At 43.8% G+C, this 26,165-nt stretch overlaps 1 protein-coding gene across 1 annotated transcript in view; it reads left to right on the plus strand.

Annotated features, from left to right (window-relative positions):
• LOC146863173 (transmembrane emp24 domain-containing protein 11-like) overlaps positions 1-26,165 on the plus strand; it is a 141,376-nt gene that overhangs the window by 74,874 nt on the left and 40,337 nt on the right. Inside the window, exon 3 of the mRNA XM_085642604.1 lies at positions 23,984-24,109. Coding sequence (XP_085498730.1) covers positions 23,984-24,109 — 126 coding nt within the window. The remainder of the gene's footprint in view (positions 1-23,983; positions 24,110-26,165) is intronic.

The raw sequence follows: 26,165 nt of genomic DNA on the forward strand, positions 1-26,165 counted from the left end.
CGCAGTTGTCGCTCTAATTTCCTACCTCAGGACTATCAACATTAATATCTAACAAGCTCTTTTCAAGTGCAGTCACGTAGTGAGAAAAGAAAGGGGCCAGGACGCATTCCTGCCGTAGCCCTCTAGCGATGGTTAATATCAAGCACTGAGACTTGAGTTAGCTGTGCACTGTTCACATGGTGATCTCACCATAATATAGAACATAAGTTTTTCAAACAAAATCGAATTTATTCTTCAATTCATAATTTCATTATGTACATTAATACTTCATTTTCAATGAACATAACATAATGTTGCAATTCTTCCTTGATACAATGATAATCTATCACTTAAATGAACAATATATACATAATCAGCAAATGCTCAAGATACAAAATCTCTTATACAATGTCATACAATATTCAACGTGAATGCCCAATGCATTTTGGAACTAAAAACTGTTCCTTCCTCAGGGGCAACATCTGTAAATGAAACATAAATGTATAAACTCTGATTACTGTCCCATAGGAGCTCGAGGTCACAATCTACTTTCCAATGGCAATATAGATATCATGCTGATTTGTGGTGGTTACTCTTTGCCTATATGTGATGTTGAAATCCATCACCCAGTGTGTTTTTATGTATATGATGTGATTGCATACCTGAAATTGCATGACTCGTGATGTAATGTATCAGCCAATCGTGTCCTATAGCTGTAAAATAACCAATAATCAATGCCTATGATCGCTTCCTGTATATAAAACCATACAAAGCCAACATATTATAGCCAGAAATCAGTACCATAATCACTTCCTGTGTATTAAGCCATAGAGAACCAACAAAATGTAACTAGAAAGACAGTTTGCTTCCTTACCTCAAATTGTTCAAATGAGGTTTGATCTGTAACGAAATAAAATGAATAAACCAATGCGTTCAGAGCGAGCACTACCCAAAACAACTCTTTTGATCCATAAACTGTCATGAACATTAAAGATACCACTGCTAGTCACGTGTCTTACCTTACTTAGCCCAATGAGTTATTCGTAATCTGTAACGGAGAAATATAAGAGTCTAAGTATTCCGCCATATGTCTGTACAATTATGATAGAGCGTCCGACGCTCATCAGTAATAGAAAAACGTAACCCCTGGTTTACCTTGTAGTTCAGTATCGCGTCCCGCACTCGGTAACCTCAATACAATCGCATTTCCTGTTAGTCATCTCGCGGGATTATGAATGCTGGCAATGTTGTAAACTAAACATAGACGGCGGGCGCCTGTGATGCTGCGAGTAGTTAAACGAGCGCCATGTTGTACTAGAGTGGTTTATATTAACGGGGGGTGCGCTTCCCCCAAGAAAACAAAATACACCGATATTATTGCTATTAAATTTAGCAAGTAACACAACCCACTGCATTCATCTAGTTAGTGGCTACAACTATTAAAATACCACATTAGATAAACAATGTCAAGTAAGAGTTTATTCCACTGCATAACAATTACAACAAAAACCATGGAGAATGCTAACTACTCAGGTTAGCCTAAAATGCTACGGCGGTTCCTACATCCATTACAATGGTCCAAAGAATACTCGATGCTTTATTCAATACTGCTCGCGACAATTAGTCATAATCTTCTATGACGCTGAAACAATAATCCTTGATAAAAAATACCTGAAAAAACGATACTTTAATGAGAAAAATGATTTCATAAAACTTAATACGCCAATTCACTAATATGTCGAGTGTGTGATGTGTAGATGTAAGTTGTTTAGTTGTAGTGATCATGTGTAAACCTACAAAAAACAAGACATATCTAATCTGTCATTCAACTCCTTGGGAATCATGGTTTGTAATGTTTTTATCCAATATACCTCACGTTGAAGCTATTTTTTATTATTGTCAACACCCTGACGAATTGTGAATTTTTCTACAATCTGAAATCTTAATTGGGAAATCGAATGATTAGCCTCTATCCAATGTGCTGCTACTGCTGAAGTTACATTTTTTGTTCTTATCCTGCTTTTGTGTTCAGTCAATCTGGTTTTAATTTTGTGTTCCGTTTTCCCAATGTATGCTTTTCCGCATGGGCACTTTATACAGTATATTACATTGTCTGTATTGCAGTCACTTATCAGTCGCAACAATATTTGTATTCCTGTGATGGGGCGTGTTAATTTGTTGCCTAAAATCACATTATTGCAATGTGTGCAATTATGACATCTCATGGTTCCTTTAGGTTCCTTGGTTTGCCTTTTCAAAATAGGCGTCGAAAGTAATTCCCGCAAGTTTCTTCCTCTTGTATATGCATGTAAGGGTAACTCTTTGAATAAATTGTTGAACTCCGGTTCGTTAGCTAATAACTCCCATCTTTTATTACTGATCTTTTTGATGGCTGGTGAACATGTAGTGTATTTTGATACAAATACAATGCGGTTAGTCTTGGTTGCAGTGTTGGCAATGAGTAAGTCCTTGCGTTCTATGGTGGAAGCTCTTTGAACGCAATCTTGTAGTGCTTTATCAGGATATCCTCTTGTTTTGTATCTTTGTCTGTATTCCTCTATTTTGGTAGAGCATATTGTTGGATCAGAACATATTCTTTTTATCCTTATGAATTGGGAATATGGCAGATTTTTTATTAAGCTCCTGGGATGAAAGCTGGAATGATCTAAAGCATTATTTCGGTCTGTCATTTTGGTGTATAATTGAGTGTCTATTCCTTTACCGTATGGTTTCTTGATAATTGTTACATCCAAGTATTCAATGACACTTTCATGAATCTTATGGGTAAATTGTATTTTGGGGTCAAAAGAGTTAAGTGTGTGTGCCATTTCTTCCAACGTTTCTCTGGTACCGGACCAGACCAGGAATATATCATCAATAAAGCGACAATATAGTATGATGTTAGACCACCATGAGTGGTTGCTCATGACATTCTGTTGTTCAAATAAGGCCATGAAATATTCGCATACGCTGGTGCCCCCGAAAACCACATAGAGGTTCCGGTGAGCTGTGCATAATATCTGTCATTCCACTTGAAATAGCTGTTTTGTAGACAGTAATTCAGTAGCTGTAGTAGTAATACCTTTTCAGTGTTAATATCTTCCAGTTGTAGTAGAGCCCACTCAACTGCTTCTAGTCCTGCTGCATGCAGTATCGACGTATAGAGTGCAACCCCATCTATAGTACAAAGAAGCCAAGGTGCTTGTGTGTTCCATTCAATATTTTGTAGTTTGAGTAAAAAATCAGTAGTATCTTTAATATATGATTTCCAGCTTTGCACAAATTTCTGCAGAAAATGATCTAAATATCTGCCCAGTGGGTCAAAAATGGACCCACAACCAGATGCGATGGGTCTGAAGGGGGGATCTTCCAAGTTTTTATGAATCTTGGGTATCATATACAACTGGGGTCTCCGTGGGTTGGATGTTGTAAGGTATGATTTAGTAGCTTCATCAATCCAAGACATGTCTATCGCATGTTGCAGAATTTTCTCCAAAATTTCTAGCAATTCGTTGGTGGGATCAGAGTCCAATAATAAGTATGTGTTTGTGTCCGTGACATGTTGGTTGACTTTTTGTTGGTAGAAGACCATATCCATCAGTACTATGGCTCCTCCCTTGTCAGCTGATCGGATGGTGATTGCTGGGTTATTTGCTATTGTTTTAAATGTAATCCTGTCGTGTTTTGTGAGATTTTGTTTCCTGGGTTTTGTAAAATTCAAAGCCTTAATGTCCTTTTTAATCATTATTTCATACATGTCTAACATTTTGTGTGAGATTGGTGCTTGAAAGGAACTTTTAGGCTTGAATTTAACAGTTTCAACTGTTTGTTCAGTTTGTTCACTGTTGACCACATTCGTAAAAAAATGATGAAGACGTAACGTACGCATAAATCTGAATAGAGATGTTTCCAGTTCCATGTAGCTAGTGGTATTCGTAGGTACAAATGACAATCCTTTATTCAGTATTTTAGTCTGTTGATATGTGAGTTGGATCGAGGAAATGTTGATGATTAAACTATGTTCTTCCTGCTGAAACGTAAGTCAAAGTGGTGTAATCTGGAATGTCAAAGTAAAAAAAGCGCAATACGGAAACTAGAGCGACGTCAGAGGACCAATTATGACCCTGGGAATGTGGAACGGTTGTGCGGGTTGAAAAAAGAGTATAGTTCCCTAATAAAGAGACAGAAAGGGATCTTTAAAGAAGAATGTTGGGCAAACCTCTTACAGACAATTGAAAATAAAAATATAAAAGGGTTTTGGAGGCTGATACAGGAGGCTGCAGGTAGAACACCGGGTACTATGAGCAGTGTTGTAGAGGAGGCAGCATGGGGCAACTACTTAAGCAACCTTTACAATGCCAAAAGGCCCCCGGAAATCGAGGATAATCGATTAACCTGGATAAGGGGAGTAGAAGGTTTAATACCAGACTTCTCTGTAGAGAAAGTAAAGGATACCATCAAAAAATTGAACTTATCACGTGCAGCTGGCCCAGACAACCTCCCTGGCATTTTAATTAAAACTCAGATGGACTGGTGGGCAGGTTTCTTCTCCCACATGTTTGTGGCAATTCTGGTATCAGGTAAACTTCCCAAGTCCTGGAAAGGTGCAATAATTAGACCTTTGCACAAAAAAGGGGAAAAAAAGGACCCCAAGAACTATAGGTTAATTAACCTATTAGATATTGGGGTTAAGGTGTTTTCGAAAATAATCCTGGGCAAGTTGAAGGAATGGGTTGAGCAGCAGTCAATAGTTCCAATTGAGCAGGGTGGTTTTAAGGAGGGGCACTCAACTATTGATCACTGTTTTGCACTGTGGGCGGTGGCGAGGAAGTCCATGGAGCAGCAGGGCAGATTGTTTTGCTGCTTCGTGGACTTTCGTGCAGCCTTTGACTTGGTGGATAGGGATTGTCTGTGGGAAGCATTGAGGAAGTATGAGGTGCCTGCTGATCTCTTGTTGGTAATTCAAGAACTGCATAGCCATAACTGGGCACTTGTAATCAAAGATACTTCTGGTGGGCTTACAGGGGAAATTCCTTTAAACAATGGGTTGAGGCAAGGCTGTGTACTGGCCCCGTTACTCTTCGCCATATTTTTAGCAGACTTGCCCCTTCTCTTGGATACTGCCAGAGGTGCAAGCCCGAAAATAAATGGTAAACATCTGCCCTGCCTGCTGTATGCTGATGATCTTGTAATAATGGACCAAACAGAGGTAGGGTTGCAGAGAAAGTTGAATGTATTTAATGAATACACCGCTGCAAAGCGTCTTACAGTAAATATGGACAAAACAAAAATCTTGTGTTTTGGGAAGAAGAGTAAGAAGTTTAGCTGGTACTTGGGCCAAACCAAGTTAGATACTGTAAATGAATATAAATACCTCGGAATATGGTTTACAAGGACTTTGAAATGGGATACCCATCTGGAAGCACAGAAACTAAAAGCGCATCTAGCGGTATGTGGGTTGAAAAGATTTGACTATAGCTACGGTGATATGTCACATAAACCACTATTGACCGCCTTTAAAGCTATGGTTCCACCACAATTCCAATATGGGGCAGAGGTTCTATGCATCGATGGGAAAAGCTCATGGGACAAAGAGGAGGGTAAATGTCTAAAATCCCTGCTGTCCCTTCCAGGGTCGGCGATGATTCAGGCAATTAGATTGGAATTGGACCAACCTTCATGGAATGTCCAGGTCCAGTCGAGTTTGCTTAGATTCTGGAACTGCCTGGGTCAGGTGGAAGACACCAAGGTATCACAATGGTGTATGAGGGAAATTCAATCCAGCGAGTTAAAGTGGGCGAAGGCAACAAGAAGGAAACTCCTGACCATTTGTGATCTCCTGAAGGTGGACATTGACCCTATAACACTCCAAATTAATGTGATAAAGAAAGTGCTTAAAGTGCAGGGTAAGGTATGTTCGAGGGCAATAGATCTAAAGTATCTGAGAGAAAAAGATTCCGTAAAGTTTATGAGCACAGGATGGGAGAAAGATTCCAGTTTTCCATATATGGATTTGCTACCTAACCGCTGGCTAAGGAATGAAGTCTTTAAGCTAAGAATAGGAACTAACCCACTATTTACAAACAGCGGAACAAAAGCTGCCCTTTTACATCCGGATGGTAAATGTGTGTGTAAAATAGGAATGAAGTGTGATATTTTGCACCTTTTATTGGATTGTGATTTGTTTTTAAATCTACGTAAAGTGTTTCTTCGCCCGATATTTTTAAAATATGATGTCAATGAGCGCTCGCAAGCACGTGATCTTTTAGTGGAAATGGAAAATCTTGACATTGCGATAGCCCTGGGGAAATTTATGCAGGGAGTTTATAAATTTCTAAACTGAGTAGAAACCTATGAAACGGCCAAAGGTTTTTTTTTCAATTTTAATGAATTTTGGTTTTAATTGTATAAATGTAGTTTTATGATAGTAGATTTTTTTTATAGCAATTGGAAAGAATTTGTGTTATGTTGATTTTAGATGATAAAATATGTATTGTGGTTTATAGATCAATTGGTCTAAATAAACTTTATTTTTGATTGATTGATTGAGTTCACCTGCTTTGTTGAACAGAGACACAGGACACTCTGTTGAGCGTAGAAGATCAGGTTTATTAGCTGCAGCTAAGTACAGTTGTCCCAGAAGTACATTCAGTATGTTCTTAGGAGACTGCCACTTTACTCCGTGGCGCACAATCTTTCATAGCATATAGATTCACCAAGAACACTCCCAATGCATACATGTTTAGCCAATGTGAAGAGTTTGAAAACAAGGTATAACCAATGAGAAAAGTTTGAAAACAAGCTATAACCAATGAGAAAAGTTTGAAAACAAGATATCAAGTAACCCAAATAAACCTCTCTTCCAACTGTTTTTGTCACCCCTCCCCACAAGTTAATCAGTGGTAGTATTCACAACTTAACTTGCAGGTGGCAGGACACATTTGCATGCTTTGGAGGACAGTTGTGAAATGAGAGAATATAAGTAGAGAATAGCGAAGGCCAGAAGATAAGATAAAGTCAGGAAAGAATGGTGCGAACCAACAGACAGTTGAGACAGGGATCAGTCGGACCAGACGGGGATTAGTGGACTCAGCCAGTCCCTGACATCAGTCTCGTAAACAGAGGCAGGAGGTTATTTTGACACGTTGCAGTGAGATCAGCAGAAAAACTTAGTGTATTGTGCTGCCTGAGTGACGGCAACACAAAAATGGCGGTGGGACACAAAATGGTGGCTAAATACAAGCGAGATCGAAAATCGAATTTCTTCAGTGGGGCGGGTATTCCTGTGATTGTTTTCTGTTGGGCTGGTGGTAACCCTTGATCTGGACCCTCTAGCAAGCATAAAAGCTTCCGTTGTAGCCCCACCTGGCCCAAACCACACACTGGCAGTCACTTCTGAGTATAGTTCCCTCAAGAAATTAACAATACTCATCTCTACCCCCAATTTTAATCATAATAGCTCAGAGCTTGGATCTAATAACAGAGTTGAAAGCCGAACTTAGGTCAATAAATCCTAAATAAATCTTCCCGTCCTTGGTCAACTTGTATTTGTTTATTAATAAATATAGATTGAGACATTGCTCAATTGCTCCAAGAGCGGAACGAAAGCCAAATTGTAGCTCTGACAGAATATTATTCTCATCCGCCCAAATTTGCACTGTTCCAGAAGAATCCTACTAATGTCTTCTAATTTGGCAGTAGAGTTGATTAAATATATCAGACAATAGCATTCTGGATTTGCCTTGGAGTGTGTCCTAAATATTGGCACAATAACTGTGTGCAACCATGCTTCAGGGGGACCCGTACTTATAGATTCTTACAAAACATTGGTAAAAATAGGAGCCCACAGGGGCATATTTGCTTTCAAAAGATCAACTGGTATCCCATCTGACCCAGGAGCTTAACCTGCCAGACATCTATTAACAGCATCTATGGCATCACACAACTCAATTTCTAGTCTAATGAATGGTAGAATATGTGTTGTGGATGCTGACTGACAATCAGTCTCTGTCTCCATGGGCAGGGAGCTCTCTGTAGTGACTGGGCCTGAGTATACTTGTATGAAGCGTTAAGCCAAATATCTGAGGAAATCAATGGGTCAAGGCCAGTTTTGTGAGTGTTCTTAAAATAATTATGATTTTCAGTCTGCCAAGAAAGTTTGCTCCTTTCATTTCACTAGCCATAACGAGGGAATGATACGCTTCCTCTTTTACTACCTTTGTCCGAGCCATTAGCTCCTGCCTGTACGCCTTCCTGCAACTGCACACACATTCAAGATCTCTAAGGACAGCTTTAAGTGCTGGCAATAGCTGATTATGGGCCTTTGTGCAATTGGAATCAAACCATTTCGTTTTATCTTTTAGACTGGCATTAGTGACCATGAGCATTTCACATATATCACACATGTTATCATAACTATTTGTTGTGACATCCCACCATCATTATGCTCAACTAGACACACCATGAAATCAGGATAAGCTGCGCCCACAAGGTACAAGAGAAATTGGTCCTTATCAATTTTGGGCCAGATCACGATCACCCCTTTATTGCTATTATGAGCCAGTGGGAGTGGATTCTACACTACCGGACTTCCTTTCAAAGAAGGAATTACTAATCATGCTAGGAATGAGTTTATGATCGCTGAGAGGGGAATCTAATAAAATATAATCTCTAACCCAGCTCTTAAAATTTTGGGAAAACAAAATGAAATTGATTAAACTAGAACATCCCCTCCCAATATATGTAGGGCTCGTTATTGATTTTTAGAGCAGATTGATTTCCTCTCCATACAGGTTATGAGGAAACGGGCAATCGGATCCCCCTCTATGTCCATTAAGCCATAGCACCCTACATTATTTGTTACACAATGTCTTTCAGTGACACTATTTAAACTTCTCTCCACATAGTTCTGTAAAGATTTGACTGTCACAGTATTGCTGCTGTCAAAAGCATTATTATAGAAGTGTAGCAAATGTAGTGTGAAAAGCGTTTGCAGTGCCCCTTCCCGATTCAATGATCATATGAGATACATTACATTACCTGTGTTGTGCAAGGGTGGTCTACAGAGACCTAAAGTCATGCTTTACCTGTTTGATAATGGAGACCTGCACTGCCACTTCCCATTCTGTACCTGTATTTAAGAGGTGTTTGCACAGCTACTGTTGGGACAGTAATGTCCTCTGTATGTGGTACAGTCGCGTTGCCTTGCTCTGAGCGCCTAATGGCATGTATCTAGTATAAAGGTTTTTGATGTTGGCCTTGGCCTAACCCTAATATACTGTGTACACAGAGGCCGAGGCATATTCCTTGACATAAGAGAGGTGCTGGTCCTATCCCATGACCTGGAAAGGCACACTAAGCATGACCTTATTGTAATGACAGTGGATTACCTTCTCTGGTATGGGTTTAGTACATAGAAAGGTGGTGACAACACTGTGTTTCGTGGATCCATATTTGTGCTAACATCTCAAGTATGTTGTGCATGTTTCTGTATGTGGCCAGCATGGTACACAATTGTAATTGGAGGCCTGTAGGGTCTCATTATGGATGCCCCTGACCTGGCCATGTTTACAGGGTTGGTTTTCTAGGGAGTAGAAGTATACTTTTGCCATTTCTGAAGCTTCAGGGAGGAGACCTAGAAACTGAAGTGGGGAGATAGGAGACATGACCCCTTTAGTAGTTCTGCTGAGAAGAGATGCTGATTAGTCTTTCTGCAGCACTGCCACCTGGTTGGTGATGAGGGGGAAGGGTGAGACTGCAGTCTCTGTTGTTCAAGGGGAAATAGATGCTTTAGGTGAGGATACCTTTTTGTCTTTCCTCTGATTGTTCTTCAGTGTAAATGATGATGGCCAAGTCAGGAACACCTCTATTGTGGGTGTTCTAGGCTGGAGTCACTCTACCCACAGGCTGTGTCTGGAAAGCAACCTGGACAGGACACTTGAAAAGAAAAAAACACCTCTAACCCATTCCCAAAGTGCAAGCAATGGATCCACATCATCTACCTGCTTTTACTGTACAAAGTGGAACCCACTGGTTGGTCAAGAAGGGAGTGCTCAAGTAACTAATGCGCATCACGTGCTTGGAGCACATAATGTGGGGAAGCGGGGAAAATTTAATGAGCGTTTCTGCCCATACTTTGCATGATGGTCCTAGACAGAAAGGAAGCCTGTACAAATGGCTGAGATCAAAGTGAGAGGGAGGCCGTGGAGGTAACTCCTCCAGGGTGCAAAAGCAAACAAAGCCCCACAGGAGGTTTCTCCTCTAGGGAATAGGTAGAGCACAGGTAGCAGGAGTACAAGTTCCTTTACACATAAAAAAGGTACTGTATGTGTAGTAATATTGGGAACTTCATGTAGGCACAAAAGAGATACAGCAAAGGTAGAATTGTAAGTTTCCCTCACACTGAACAGGTTCAGCATCAATAGTGAATTTTCCTTTACTCAACAGGGACAGTATATGGAGCAGCAACACAAGCTTCCTCAATACAAAATAGGCACTGCAGGTGCAACAGAAGGGAATGCTTGCCACACACTGCAAGGACACAGAGCTAATGACAACTGTAAAAGTCAAGTTCACACATTAGAGGTAGACTACAGAAAGTGGAAGTTGAAGTGACCCTCACAAAACAGGTATAGTAACAAACGTAAATGTGCAGGCTACCCTCACTCCAAACAGGTACAGAATGGGTAGCAGTAATGTGATTCTCTTTCACAAACAGGTATGGCAAGGAAAGCAGAATGCATGACCTCTATTACAAAAGAAATAGAGGCAGCAGTGCAGGCTGTATTACAAACACATTGGTACAGTACAGGACATGGTACTGATAGTTACACTTAGTAGTTAAATAATAAAAGACAGAGTTGAACACTAAGCGGAATGAACATAAGAGATTAAATAGAGAGGTCTTCTCAAACATTGCACTGGTGCGTTGAACTTTTCAATTGCACAGAGATAACACTCTTACACAGTGCCATCTCTTAGGTGCTTATAGCACTGTCTATATGTGGCGCTGGGGAGCCTCCTCACTTTACCAGAATTGCTCCTCTGTGCAGTTGTGTGGAGCTCCTGCTGACCAGGAGGCTGAAGTTCGAGGCAAAAAATAAGATTTGTGTTGAGTTGTGGAGTACCTATTAGAATCCTAGGGAAAGGCACAAAATATTTGGGCCAGGTAATACCTCACCTCTGGTAATAGAAATGTTGTATGCTTCAAGTTGAGGTGTGAAGTGTTTATATTGTAGCTGATTGAACCCCAATGTACCTGTTTGGGTACATAAATGTAAGTCATTCTAGTGTGTTCATCTTTAATAAAGGTCAAGTGGTTGATGTGCAGTTTGGCAGCCCACACAACAATGTGTGATGTTCTGTGGTGTTTTGCAGACTAGCATATATGTAACCCAAGAATAATGCTGACAACCATGTACATCTGGAAAACATGTTTAATGTGTAATGTTAACTCGTCATGACATCCTTAACGCTCAAGAAAAAGGCAGCCTGGGCATAATTCAGCAGAGCTGTTCACACAATGGGCTTTTGTAGGAAACTGCGTTTTTGGTTGAGGGTGGTGAAGACAAAAGTCACAAAATTAATCTGTGCTTAGCCCTCTGGTAGCTTGCCACAAACGCAGCCGGGCTTAACTTAGAGGCAACAGTGATAAGAGGAAAACACAACATGAGAAAAAATCCACTCCAGTTTACAAAAAATTGAGTAATTTGTAATAAATAAAATGATACCGCAATGACAAAAATATAATCAGCAGAACCGGAGATATACAGTTTCAAAGTTTTAGGTAAGTATAGTGCCTGAAAGCACATAGCGTAATTCAAGGTCATCTGTTCATGCTAGATTGGGGGAAGTAACATATTCAGGCTTACTGCGATGGAGTGCAGGCTGGGAACTGAAACCAGATTAGTCCTGCTGAAAAATGTCCCTTTTGACGTACAGAGTCAAGTACAGAGCAGAGGAGGTCACATGAAGAGAATTGCGAACGGTCATCACTGTAGTGCGAAGAGCAGACTGGGCATTGCGGATAGTTATCACTGTAGCCTGAAGATCCAATGAGTGGTTGCAGATGGTTGTTGCTAGAGCTTTGAGTTGGCAATCACCACGGGCTGTCGTTGCTGTAGCACAAGAGGGGATCTGATGTTGCTGGTCGTTGCTGGCGGTAGCTGTAGCGCAAAGAGTCAGGTTCACTAGAGCTTCAAGCTAGCGGTCATCATTGGCGGAGAGTCTTGGTGCGAACAGGCCTGTTCTCAGTCACAAAGAGTCCAAACTTTAGGATTTTACCATTCTTAGCAGAGGACTGGACTCTGATATTGGCCAAGAGTCCAGGACCTAATGAGGCACCTCTTGGGTATCAGGGACTCACTCTAGCAGAGGCCAGAAGGGATCAGGCAGGTCTATGTGCAACAGGTCAGCTGGGCAGTTGCAGTGTACCATTGGCACAGCTAGCCCTTGGAGTCATTCTGGTGGTCCTGGAATCATGGAGCAGATCCAGGAATCATTCCTCAGTCAGCAGGACAGTCCTTCCAGCAGCAGGTTAGTCCTTCTTCTGTGTCTTCCACAGATCCAGAAGTGATCAGATAAGATGAATGGTTCAATATTTATACCAGGTGCCAGACTTTGAAGTGTGGACTCCCAACACTACCTTCCTGCCCCTAATCTGGTTCTAGAAAGTTCCTTTTTCACCTGTCAAGAATTTGAGCAGGCTAGGATGACAAAAGGCTGGTGTCAAGATCCTTGGTATGTATGCTGGAGGCAGTATTTTGAAATGTAAGTGGGACAGGGAACAGCTCAGTCTCAAACAGCCTGGCAGGGATGGCCCATCCTACCAACACTAGTCCCTCTTTGTCTCACTGTCTGGGAGGAATACACAAAGGCCAGCAGTCAACTATTCACAGTCATGTAACCCAGGACACAGGCTGCAAGCATGAAATAGTCAGGACAAGAAAATGCCAACTTTCTAAAAGTCCTGTATTGCAGCTATTGAGCCCCTTGCCGTGATACCTTCACATAGGTTCTTATCGGCCACGCCATCGCGGACTTTTCATCCCCCTAATCATATTTCAGTCCTTGACCACTCGTGGACACCAGACCAGCCCATAGTGGTTAACGGTCTCGGACCAGCTCAGGACTCTTCTTATCACCGGATATTGGCTCAAAGCCCGACAACTATTCAGCACCAGCACGGACCGCTTTATTCCTACATTTAGAGGCTTACTATCCGCGCCCCCACCGATTCCCGGATGGCTATGGCCTCCTTGTCACATTATTGTTGGCTTTATGTTCTTCAGGCTTGCAATAATTTTGTCCTGGCAATGATCCTAATATTGTTGCAAAGGGATCGAAAAGTCGTCGACTTGCTTGAACACCGTGCACACAATCTTAATTGATATTCAAGTGTAACGGTTGTTGTTTTAATTTTGCTTGTTTAATTGTTCACATTGTAAACAAGCCTTTCTTGCCCTTCCTGAATGTTTTGTTTTCGTCATTGTGTGTGTTCTGTAATGTGTTGGATGCAGGATTGTGTCCCACTTTATTTGTTCTTCTCAGATCTTTAATTTTGTTATTCATTAAATCTCACTGTCCGGCTGGACAGCTGTAATATAGTACTGACTCTAGTCTATATTGATTGCTTACTTATATCAGTCTTTCACCAAGGACCACTGTTCCTATAAATTTCTGATACCCAAGGTCCTTGTTTACGGCATTGGGTCCCCTTGTTTTTGTTTAAACAACTTTCTAAAAGTGGCATTTTCAGAACTGTGAATTAAAATCCAACTTTACAATTACAGAGGGTTTTAAATTACAATTTATTTGAGTGTAATCATTTTCCTATGTGCTCCCAAACATAAGTTATCACTTATTAATTGTAATAGGGTAACCCGAAGTTATCCTATGGGAGAGATAGGCCTTGCAATGGTGAAAAATGACTTTTGAAGTTTTTTACCACCAGGACATGTCCACTTAACCCCTCATGCCCTACTTTCTAAATACACTGCACCATACCCTAAGGGGTGTTTATGGCCTACCATATGAGTGGCTAATATGTATTAAAAAGAAAAGTTTAGTCCTGGAAAAAGGCCTGAAACATGTTTCAAAAGGCTACTTTGGTGCGGAGGGGGGTTCACAAAGAGTGCTGCAGGCCCATTAGTAACATTTAGTTCACAAGTCTGTGGTACATGGAGTACCATTCACTAGGGATTTGCAAGTAAATTAAAGGTGGCAATTAGGTTTAGGTCAACTGTACTGTTTAAGTGAGAGAGCACCAGCACTTTAGCACTGGTTAGTCAGAGTGCTAAACCAAACAAACATGGATTTTGCAAAATAGGAAGGGTGAGGGCAAAACATTTGGGGGACTATCACGCAAGGAAGTCAGGTCTAACAGCTTTTACTTCTCAATTGGGGAACTCCTTGACAAGCTGTTTTTTTTATTGTGTATTGAACAGCTTGTAACATACAAAGACAAGCCCCCCTGGTGAGGGACCAAGGCAAATACCAGTATACATGAGTAGTACAAGCATTTTTCTGAATCAATAAAACAGCACCCCTCAAAATTTCCCACCACCCTCTTCTTCCCTGCCGCCTCCCCCCACGGCTCTTTTGATGGTACTGTGACCCCATAGCGGCATATCATCAAATGAGGGCAATTCTCAACTGTTGAATAGTCCCACGGTTAAATACAGCAAGAACATCTATTGCACATCAGGGTTACTTAAGAAATACACAGCTAGAGGAGCCCAGGAATCCGTAGGGCGGACGTGAGGACTCGGGCAGCTCCTCAGCGTAAACCCCAAGTTATTCTTTACAGTAGAGTAAGTCCCGGATCCACTTTTTTAGTGTAGGGGGAGTTTTAGACCCCAGCATTGCGTCACAGCCCTCTTAGCAAGTAAGGCTGAAACAGCTACTAGTCTCCGGTTGCAGGGTTAAAGGTTTTTCACCCAACCTTATAGGCAAACATCAGGGGCACACAACACAGGTTCAGATACAACATCCGTAAGCATATTAGTGACCTTTGTCCAGAATTTCTATATTCCCGCGCAGTTCAATGAAAGATGCAGAAAATCCGCATCTCCCAGCCCACACCGAACACAACAGGCATCTTCCCGCAGACCAAAATGCTTCAGCTGTATCGGTGTGTAGTATAACAGGTGCAAATATTTAAAGTGGATGATGCGGAGATTACAATTTACCATCAAGCGGCCAGTCAGGGTACAGCAGAACCTCCACACCTCCAACGACAAGGTATTCCCTAGCACCGCCACCCATTTATTATATGAAGGGGAGTCAAGAGGTTCCCTTTCCCTAAGGGACGCATTGTACAATTTCGTGATCAGGCCACTGCACTCTTCCCCTGCTAGCACCGCCCACTTTGCCAACAGCGTCTTGGGTTCAGTTGGATAATCAGGGTAGATGGTCCTAATCGCCTGCCGCACCCTCACATAAGTGAACCCCAGCATCAAACCCTGGTCCTTTCCATTTTGTACATCAGAAAGCAAACTGAACTGGCCCTGTTTATATAAGTCACACCACTGTATAATTCCCGCCGCACCCAATGCTTTCAGAGCAGCCGGTTCTTGTGCAGCAGAGATATGCTGTGCAAAGTGTGGGGTTGATTTCCATCCTAGGCCCCCCTCCACCACCAGATAAGGCAGTCGCAGCAAGGGCACTCTGGAGTATGGCATTCACCTCAATTGCTACATGTGGTTGGAACCGCTGAGGGAAATACCAATAATGTGCAAACTCGGCTAGCGCACAGAGATAGTAAAGCTGCATGTCAGGAGCTTCAAAGCCACGCCTCTCAAATGGTAATACCAGCACCTCCCAACTACATCTAGGTTTCTTGCCCCCACACAAAGGTCAGTAGCGCTGACTGAAGCGAGTTAAACAACACAAGATTAAGGCGGATGGGAATATTAACAAACAGATAGAGTAGTCTGGGCAATGTCGACATCTTGATTACAGCTATACAATTTGCTAAGGAAAGCGGGAGTTTACCCATCTCGCTGCCTGATCAGTAATCTTGGTGAGGGCGCGGCCATAATTCTCAGAAATCACCACATCTGGATCTCTATGCAACCAGATCCCTAAGTATTTAACAGGATCAGTTGACCATGTCAATGGGAAATCCAGATCCACTCTCTGCATACCAGCCGTCAGCGGAAACACCGTTGATTTTGCCCAGTTAATGCCAAGCCCTGAATAGCCCTAAAATTGAACATATTCATGCAGCAATTCTGGGAGGAACGTTGTAGGGTCTCGAGCGTACAGAAGCATATCATCTGCATACAGCGAGACCACCAATGCCCGCTGTCTGAAACGTAACGCTGCCTGCACATGGCGCTGGCGAAGCTTACAGGCCAGTGGCTCCAATGCAAGCGCGAAAAGCATCGGCGACAGGGGGCAGCCCAGCCGCGTGCCACGCCTAATAGAAAAAGCGTCCGAAACCCAGACATTGACTCGCACACGCGCCACAGGCGCCTCATATAATAGTTGTATCCACCGCAGAAAAAAGGGTGGCAGCGCCATACGGAGTAGGACAGTGAACATATATTCCCATAGCAGGGAGTCAAATGCTTTTGCTGCTTCGCGCAGCACAGCAAACGCCTGAAAGTCAGCCTCAAAATAGTGTAATGTGGAGAAGACAGTGCGTAAGTTATGCGCCGTTGACTGGGCAGGGACAAAGCCCAACTGATCCGGGAGGACCAGTTTAGGAATGAGGGGTTAGAGCCTGCTTGCTATCATTTTTGCCAAGATTTTGGCGTCAATATTAATAATGGAGAGAGGCTGGTAGGAGTCACACTGAGTGGCAGCTTTATCTGGCTTGAGAAGCATAACAATGAGCGCCTCATTCAGCGTGGGAGGGAGGGTGCCCCTGTCGTACGCCTCCGCAAAGACATCCAAGAGTCTGGGCGCAAGGTCATCTGCATAGGCCTTGTAGAACTCACTAGGGAGTCCGTCTAGGCCAGCCGCCTTACAGGTGGGGAGAGACTTAATGGCCAGTTTAACATCTTCAACATCAAAAGGTTGCGTGATATATTCACTAGACAGCCACCCCAGCGTGACATCGTCTAAGTATGCATTTATGTCTGTGGCCGACGCCCGCACCCGGTCCCCGTAAAGTTCGGATTAGAAGTCAGGCACCACCCTACTGAATGCAGGGGTATCATGGTGCGCTATCCCCTCATCGTCTAGTATCTCTGTGATGTAGTCCTGACTCCTGGGTGCAGCCAGTTTCTGAGCAAGCGAGCCGCTAGGCTGACCCCCTCCTCATAGTAGCGAGCAGTGCAGCGCCGTAACCTGTGCGCCAATTCCTGGTCCACTGTTTCGTTATGCTCGGTTACCAAGTCACGGAAAGCTTCCAGTTTATCCAGGGCTGGGTGTTGGGCATATTCACGCTCTAGCGTTATCCCCGGCTAGCTTATTAATGCGGCATCGCAGATCCTTCAGGAAGCCCGCCAGCGCTCCCATACAAACCCCCCGATGGTGACTTTAAATGCTTCCCACAGGACCCCTGCACTATCCACTGAGCCCTGATTTTCTTTAAAGAAAAAACAAATTGCTGCACCACAGTGCACTTGAAGACCTGGTCAGTAAGCGAGGACGGTTGCAACCGCCACTGGAAGGGGGGACGCTCACAGATGTAGACCTGCATCGCTAGTAGCACATGGGAGTGATCTGACAATGTTTTGGCTAAATGATGTACATACACAACCCAAGAGCATGCAATCTCTAAGAGAAGCAAATAGTCCAGGCGGGACCATGTGCCATGCACTTTGGAAATAAATGTACTTGCACATGTACCCGGGTGCCGCATGTGCCAAATGTCATGAATTGCTCCAGCATCCAGTAGACCTAGTAGACCGTCAGTTGCCTGTCTGTGTCGCGCTGCCCCGCTACCAGTCTGTCCAACTGCATATCCAGGCAGGTATTAAAATCACCCCCCCAAATCAATTCAGCAGGAGGAAATTCCGATATACAGCAAAAATGGAATAGTCATCGACGTTCGGGCCATACACATTCACCATAAGGACTCCCACACCACCAAGCTTACCGTGGATCAGTGCTACCCTGACCTGTGCTTCCGTTTCTGTGTTAAGCACAGTAAATGGTACCCCTCTTTTAACCAGGATCATCACCCCCCTAGCATAGGAAGAGTAAGAGGAAGCCACCCTCAGCCCAGCCCAGCGGGTGCCTACATTCTTTTCCGAGTGTTGTGTAAGATGCGTTTCTTGCAAAAATGCTACCTGGACGTCCAGTCTATCTAGATGTGCCAAAACAGAGCGTATTTTCATGGGAGTATTTAAGCCACGCACGTTCCAAGTGAGGAACTTTATGTTACCACCCATGGAAATGCAAGATCATATTTAACGCAAGAATATGAGGTTCAATTGTGAAAACAGGCCGTAGGGGTACATAAACAGTGCGACATAACAGTGCCTCCCTTCCCGCCCGCCCCTCCCCATATTCCTCCACCCACTTCAGCAGCCCCAACGTGCCAAAGCCATCCCTTCCCTGAGTTAGCATCCCCAAACAGGGACAACAAACAATTCGCAGCATGTGGAGTACTCCAAAGTTGGGGATCGTCAGAGTGCTTCTAGCCTCCTGCGGTGCAGTAGGTGGCTGGTCAGGTCTAATAGCCATGCAACAGTATGCTGAGCCAAGAACCACACACCATACAACAAGAAAATAGCCATGTAAAACATAACCAAGCCCCCAGGTCTCTGGCAGCAAATACGCTAGCTATTACCAAATTAACCATAGAGGAATAATAGGTTAGTTGACATTGCTCTACCCACCAGGAGCCCTACTGATCTTCATCACCAGATGCAACCAATTATTCTCAGCAGCTCTTCTTCAGTTTTTTCGCATGCTCCAGCGCTGCTTTGGGAGTAGTAAAGATCTTACAGTTGCCCTCTTGTCCAATTCTCAAACGGGCAGGGTAGAGCATAGCATAAGGGACACATTCAGATTGGAGGAATTTCTTGACTGCTCCAAACTCTCTGTGTGCTGCCTGGACAGCCACTGTGAAGTCTTGAAAGAATGATAAAGTGTCCCCTGGGTGATCAATAGAGCCCTTCTCACGAGCTAGGCGTAGAATGGTGTTGCGGTTCCGATAATTTAGGAGCCGGGCAATTCTGGGGCTTGGTGGAGCGCCCGGGACTGGCCTCGCTGCCAGCGAGCGGTGGGCCCTGTCAACAACAAACATCGTGGACAGACTTTCGAAGCCGAATATATCTCTGAGTAATGTTTCTACATAGGTCTCCATTTTCCCGGTGTTGGTGGACTCCGGAAGGCCCGTGATTCTGATATTATTCCTTCAGGCCTTGGCCTCTAAGTCCTCATTCTTTGCCTGGATTAACTCAAAGACCTTTTCCATGTTGAGTGTTTTGCTAGAGACTTCACTAAGTCCATCCTCAGTGGCCCAGACTCGCTGTTCCACCTCTCCATCCTCATGTTCTGTTTCTCAAGCTGCGTGGACATGTGGTCTAAACTACGATTCAGTGCGGCCATTGTCCCTTCTATGGATTGGAGGCTCTGCTGCATGGCCTGGAGCATTGCCTCCAGCGTGGTCTTGCCCTCCCCAGGGGAATCTGCCTCTGAGTCAGAGGCCACCTTTTGCTGGATCTTGCTGGACTTGCGGGCCTCAAACGTGATACGAGGCTGTGACTTATCCGTTCTGCCCATGGTGAAAGTAGGTCAATGGAAGTTCGTGAAAGATGAAGAAGGGCAGGATTAGCAGGGAACGACACCACCTCAATTCCTGACCGAAGGCAACCAGACCTCAGTAGCGTGCAATTTCCTAAAAACAGCAGGTCCGCCGCAACTACACTCTCAGTACCTCCCTGGGCTGAGGTCGAAGCTCAAAGGTGTCGTCCTAGACAATCTGTGGAGTAATGTGCTGTGGGCAACCCTCTATTCCCGTTGGACGCAGGTCCCCGGGCACCCACCAAGCCCCTATTTCCGTTACACGTGCAGGCGTGTTGTGTAGAGGCAAATAAATCACTCGTCTCTCAGTAGGGCACAAGCAAAATGTATCTGTGGAGTAGAATAAGGCAGCGCAGTGTGGAGGATCGTGGGGCCCGTTCAGCACAGGCCCTCATGCCAGGCGAGGAGAAACCACACAACCGTACTTGGCCCGCACCTGCAGACCACGGAGCAGCAAGCGCACGCCAAGTATCTGTGCTCCGCCCAAATACAAGCGTGATGAGTCGATGCAGCGATGAAACACACCCCCAGCAGCCCACGAGCAGAAGGTATGACCTCGATGAGATGAGGCAGTGCAGAGTAAACAGCCGGTAGGTCCGCTCAGGTGGAGAACAACTCTAGGCGGGAGGCAGCCGTCAGCATGCTGGTGACCCCCCTCACTGGTAGGCCTCAGTTCAGGAAGAGCAGACTAGGCAGGCGCACGTGGGGGACAGAGGTGTAGGTGCCGCGGCCATTTTGATGGACTAATAATTTGCACATAAAAAATAAACTAGAAACAGCATCAAATACTGCTTCCACTGTGGCAGAGATATCTGTCTTCTGTGTATTCTGTGCTTTTAATTGGCACATACATGATGTGCACCTGCAAAGAAGAAGATGTTCTGAGTTAGAATCTGAAGTAATGGACTACTCTAGGAGATCCCTTCAAGGACAGACTGTAAAAGCAGAGGTCTACTAATTCAGTTCTATAAAAAGATGTGTTGCAAAAGCCAACATATATCCCAATGTCCCCCACATTATTGAGAGGGCAGGGGAGTGCCCTCTAGAGATTCTCCTCTTAAGGACTGCATTGAGGTGAGATTCTGTCATGTGAGCAAACACACAGTGATACTGTAAACAACCCTTTTGCAAATCAGTAACACTCAAACTAATTTTCAATGTGCCATTCAGTCACTTGGATGATCTAGTGGGGTGCATAGTGGAGGTACGGTGAGTGTATGGAGCCCACTCAGCATACCACGCGAGGCAGGGGGTGGAGGGCTAACCTCTTCAGTGCCCATGACGAGATAGTCTCGTCATGGAGCACGGTTGCGCTGTGCCCATGACGAGACTATCTCGTCATGAACCCCACCCACTAGTGCAACGCCCGGCACAGGAGGGGGAAAGGGCGTGGCAATGAAGGGGCTAAACTTTCGTTACACCACTGATGGAAACATGAAGGTTGTGAAAAGTTTCCTTGGTAGAGGAAGTATGGGGTATTTTCTGGAAAACTGCAAGAGTGAATATCCGGATCAAACCTTAGGAATAAAAGAGGATACTGTTCTTAGCACCATCTTTTCAGAATGAATAACTAATTATTGATTCTTTGACAGGCACCGATCCTTATAAAAGTTGTGATATCATTGTGGCGGACTGTTTTTCGTAACAAAAGGACAGGAGTTTGACCAACAAATAAACCAGGTTCAAACTGCAATACTACTGGAGAGAAAAACTCTAGCTGGAAATGTAATCACAGACTTCCATTAAAGATATTCTTTACTGCCTCATTCTTCAAGGAAAAAAGGTTCTTCTGACAAAAGCAAAGTCTTTTACTATTAAACCTATGCCATCTGGAGTCTTTTTTGGCTCCACCCATCACAGTCATGGTTGCTTCTGACAAGCTTGGATGTGCATACATTAGGTTTTCAGGAGGAAGCTCAGCATTTAAGGATAAAGCGATTTTTCCTACTGACTGACTGAACTAGGATATCTGACACCTGAGAAAAAGCAGGAATTTGTCGCTCGACAGCAGGACTAGATTAAAATGTCAAATATAAAGTGCAGTGCAGCTAGGGTACTTTGAAAGTGGCTGATGCAAACAGTTGTCATAAACTGCAGTAAGTGGCAAGTGAACTGAGTGAGCCCAACTTTCTCTAGGAAAAACAAGGGCTGGAAAAACCAATAGGTCCGGCACTGGCTGCCAGCCATGTGGTTTTCTCAATACTTGCTGTGCTTTGTCTTGGTTTTTACAAACTTTCAGTTTGGCAAGCTGCCAGGCCCGCTGCAATCTAAAAAAATATTACCTAAAACAAAAATATGTTTTGGTCTTAAAATGCACACATTGCCATGGTAGTCCCAGGCACTGATGGGAACTATTGTAAGTGGGGATGTGCTCCTAGTGAAAGGGCAGAATGTTATCACTCACAGTACAGTTAGTAAATGGCTGAAGTGAACTGACCCTTTGACCCATGCTGTATGCTATAGTGGGTGGAAGAAAAACATGAATAGCACTATAACAGAGAGATGGACTCAGTCTGAATTTGACAATAAATAGGCCCAGGCACCAAAATAAAAGTGGCCCTCATTAGCAAACTAGAAACCATAAAATGTGACCCACATTTACAAAACAGGTCCGTTTGAACTGGAAAAGACACGCTGTATAGTTGTTTTGCATGGTATGAGGGACAACATGGACTTGTGTTTGCAGGCAATGCTTGTAGAATTATCAGGAAAATCAACAGTAAAAACCTTTCCACCGGATCATAAAACAAGTCCACAAACTGCTAAAAAAGGCCCACCCACTGACCTGTCAGAACAGCCATCTGGCACTTCCTGATAAAACCTCCAGCAGCGCAGAAGGAAGAGGCCACAGGCAGGGATTTCTGACGAGGTTTCTTTATTAAACAGCAGATATGGCATGATGCCTTTCGGCTTCTTAACGCCTTCTTCAGATGCTGCTGCTAAACTGAAGGTAAGTTCTGCCCAGCTTTAAATAGTTCTGCACCACTCCCCTGATAAGAAGTTGACGCCTCCCCCAACCATGTGATCATCTACCATGCTGTAGCTTCAATGCGTACTACAACTCCAGAAATCTTCATACCTGGGCGGGTGGGACGTGGGGGAACAAAAAGTTAAATCTTGATGTAATTGAAGCGTTGCAGTGTTGGGCGCACTATGTTCAGTTTGAATAAAGTCATGAAACCTCTCGAGTCCCCACACTATGTTCCAACCTGATGAGCGCAAGATCGCCGGGTCGTGGGCTGGTTGCAATGAATCAGTGACCTCTGTGGAGTCACAGACTGCCAGCTGGCAGCGTCCCTGGCTTATCCCGCACTCAGGAGGTGGGCTGCCGCATGTCAATACCTTGACCGAAGAAAAAGCTGCTTGCTCAGGAACCAGTAACGCAGGCAGCCAACTTGATGGGACGGGGCCCCTTGACGTGTCTTTGGTTGACACAAACATATCCAACAAAACCTTCAGCAGAGCAGAAGGAAGAGGCCACAGGCAGGGATTTCTGACGAGGTTTCTTTATTAAACAGCAGATATGGCATGATGCACTTTGGCTTCTTAATGCCTTCTTCAGATGCCGCTGCTAAACTGAAGGTAAGTTCTGCCCAGCTTTAAATAGTTCTGCACCACTAATATATATATATTACATACATAACCTTAGTAACATCAAAAGGTCTTGGATGAAGCCAGATCTAAAAGAATTGTGGCAAATTATTCATTTTATTACACCATTTTCAAATAAATTGGCTAGAAACCCCCTGGAGTCACAGGTGGCACTTAAGGAACTCTCCTGACATTTTTCAATACCTTCAAGGTGTGAGAAGTAAGTCCAGCCCTCTGCATGAGTGCTGAGAGGTTCACGACCATGTAAAGCTTGAAAACACGGTTATTTAGATTGGCCCCATGTCGAGCACTGTAATAATTAAGCAGAACTGTAGCACTTTTCGTACAGCATTCCTGTTTTTTCCGCATTTACTATTATGCATTTTAATTTGAAATGTAACATCTCTAGATAACTCACAAGTCTTGCTAAAATTTCTATAAATTTTGCAATGTAGAACTAACATTTGGAGGTGTACTTAAAATTAGAAAGGAGGATAATCTAAAATATAATTCAATTCATTAAAATACCATTCTAATTTTTGTTATGCACGACGAACCTAAAAATATACTACATTAAAAGAAGTGCCATCTGTCTGTGTCTTTTACCAACAACATGATTTTTAATAGTTCGCTCTAAGTAAAACAGCACAACAGTGTTTTGAACTATTTTCATGCTATATTGATTTGACATTCTGACCTCTTATTGCAGGTTCTACTATCAAAACTGTATGGACCGGAAGCAAAGTTCACTTTCACATCTCACTCAGCAGGAGAGCATACCATCTGCATGCAATCTAACTCAACCAGACTCATGGTGTTCGGAGGAAGCAGACTGGTATGTACAAGTGTCAGTTTAGTTGAACAAACGCAAAGGTGAAAAGTTGGTGTATAAATGAAAGGATGAACGAGAAGCGAACCAGAGGACTTTTTAATTGCAGGCCTGAACAGTGGATCACTATATGGCAGATAGGTCTGTACAGCTTTGTAGCATTGTAGGAACCTGTGGGCATGGAACAGTATGCGTGTGTTGGACCTGACATCCTTGGTGTGACTTTCTTCAACTATTTGTCTTCAACCCTCCTGTTATTGATAACTTTGTTTTTGTTGGCCTCAGGACTCTGCACACTTTACCACTTCTAACTGGTGCTAAAGTGCTTGTGCTCTCTCCTTAAAACATGGTAACATTGGCTTCCACCCAATTGACACCTTAAATGTACTGGAAAATCCCAAGTGAAGTGGTGCTACATGCACCCAGGGCCTGGAAATCAAATGCTACATGTGGGCCTGCAGCACTGATTGTGCTACCCACTTAATTAGCCCTTTAAACATGTCTCAGGCCTGCCATTGCCTCCCGTATTAGCAGTTTAAACTGCCATTTCGACCTAGCTAAATAAAGCTCTTGCCAGGCCTAAACCTTTCTTTTTGGTACATATAAGTCACCCCTAGGTAGGCCCTAAACAGCCCACAGGGCAGGGTGAAGTGAATAAAAAAAGTTGGACATTTACTTTTAACTATTACATGTCCAGGTATTGAAAAAGCCTTACATTTGTTTTTAAATACTGCAAGGCCTTCCTCTCCCACAGTATAACATTAGGTCACCTTATTACATTTAATAAGTGATAACGATCAATTGGGAGTAGGTCGGAAAGTCAAATTTTGTCTCTAAAGGATTGCAATAAAAGACCCTCTTTAATGGTAAAGTTTGATTTTAAGTCACAGTTCTGAAAATTCCACTTTTCGAAAGTTGGCATTTCCTTGTCTTAACCATTTAGTGTCTGCAGCCTGTATCCTGGGTCACATGACTAGGTGTAGCTGGCAGTTGGTGTTTTTGTATTACTCGTAGACATTTAGGCAAAGGAGGAATAGAGGTTGGCAGGATGGGCCATCTTTGACTTGATAGGGAGCAGAGCTGTCACCTACCACATGTGCGCACCACAAAGACTCTGCATAATCCCACTCGCAAAGGGCTTTACACTAGTCTTTTGTGACACCCAGACAAACTGGAACCAGGGTAATAAGGCAGGAAATTCCAGACACCTCTGAATGGGGAGGACTCTAGAAGCTTCTCTCAAATAATGGACCTTCAGACCCAGATCCTAAGATCACTTCTGAACCCGTGGAGTCTGCCAGGAATATGAACTGCCTAGTTGTGGAGTCTGCCCTGCTGACCTGCTTGCTGAATAAGAACTGCTTTGCTTCCCAAGGCTTCCTGTTGCTGTACCAAAACCCTTCTGTTGCTGTGACCTGCCCTGCTGAATGCAGCCTGCCTGTCTGGCCCCAGAAGTCCGGGAAATCTCCAATGGCCAGTTAGCTGGCCCCCTGTTCAAGCCAGAGGGACATAACAGGTTTCTTCAGCGTCAACGCTTCTCTACACATGTCAGCACAGCCTGACAAAGCCCGCCATCGACTCCGGCTCAGCGCGATACTGCTCATTGTCAACACTGACTCATCTCAGTACAAGTCCTTGCTTCTTCGACGTTGACCCAGCCCAACACCAACACCAGCCCAGCAAAAATTATCTCAGCCCCTGGGCCTCGTTTCGCAGCTCTTCTTTGGAGGTCATCGACTCTGCCGCTGTGTGATGCATCTCGACGCCTGACCTCGCATTGCAGATTCTCATCGATGGCTTCTCAATGCTGGCCCGTGTGTCTCGACACAAGGACCTTGCATCTTGACGCCCAGGCCACAAGGTACTTTTCAGTAGACTGTACTAAGTCCTGTGTCTGGCCCACGCTCCATCGCTGTCGGCCTGAACTTGTGACTTAGTCACGGTCTACGATGACCAGATAACCACGGTTGGTGCTTTTTCCTTCTTAGCGCTGTTTTGTTGTCAAATAGTTCATTAAATGTTATTCTTTTTTACTACATTGGTGTGGGATTTTTCTTGTGTT

The sequence above is a fragment of the Triturus cristatus genome, chromosome 2_2 (assembly GCF_964204655.1).
Source record: "Triturus cristatus chromosome 2_2, aTriCri1.1, whole genome shotgun sequence".
In the NCBI taxonomy this organism is placed as follows: domain Eukaryota; kingdom Metazoa; phylum Chordata; class Amphibia; order Caudata; family Salamandridae; genus Triturus; species Triturus cristatus.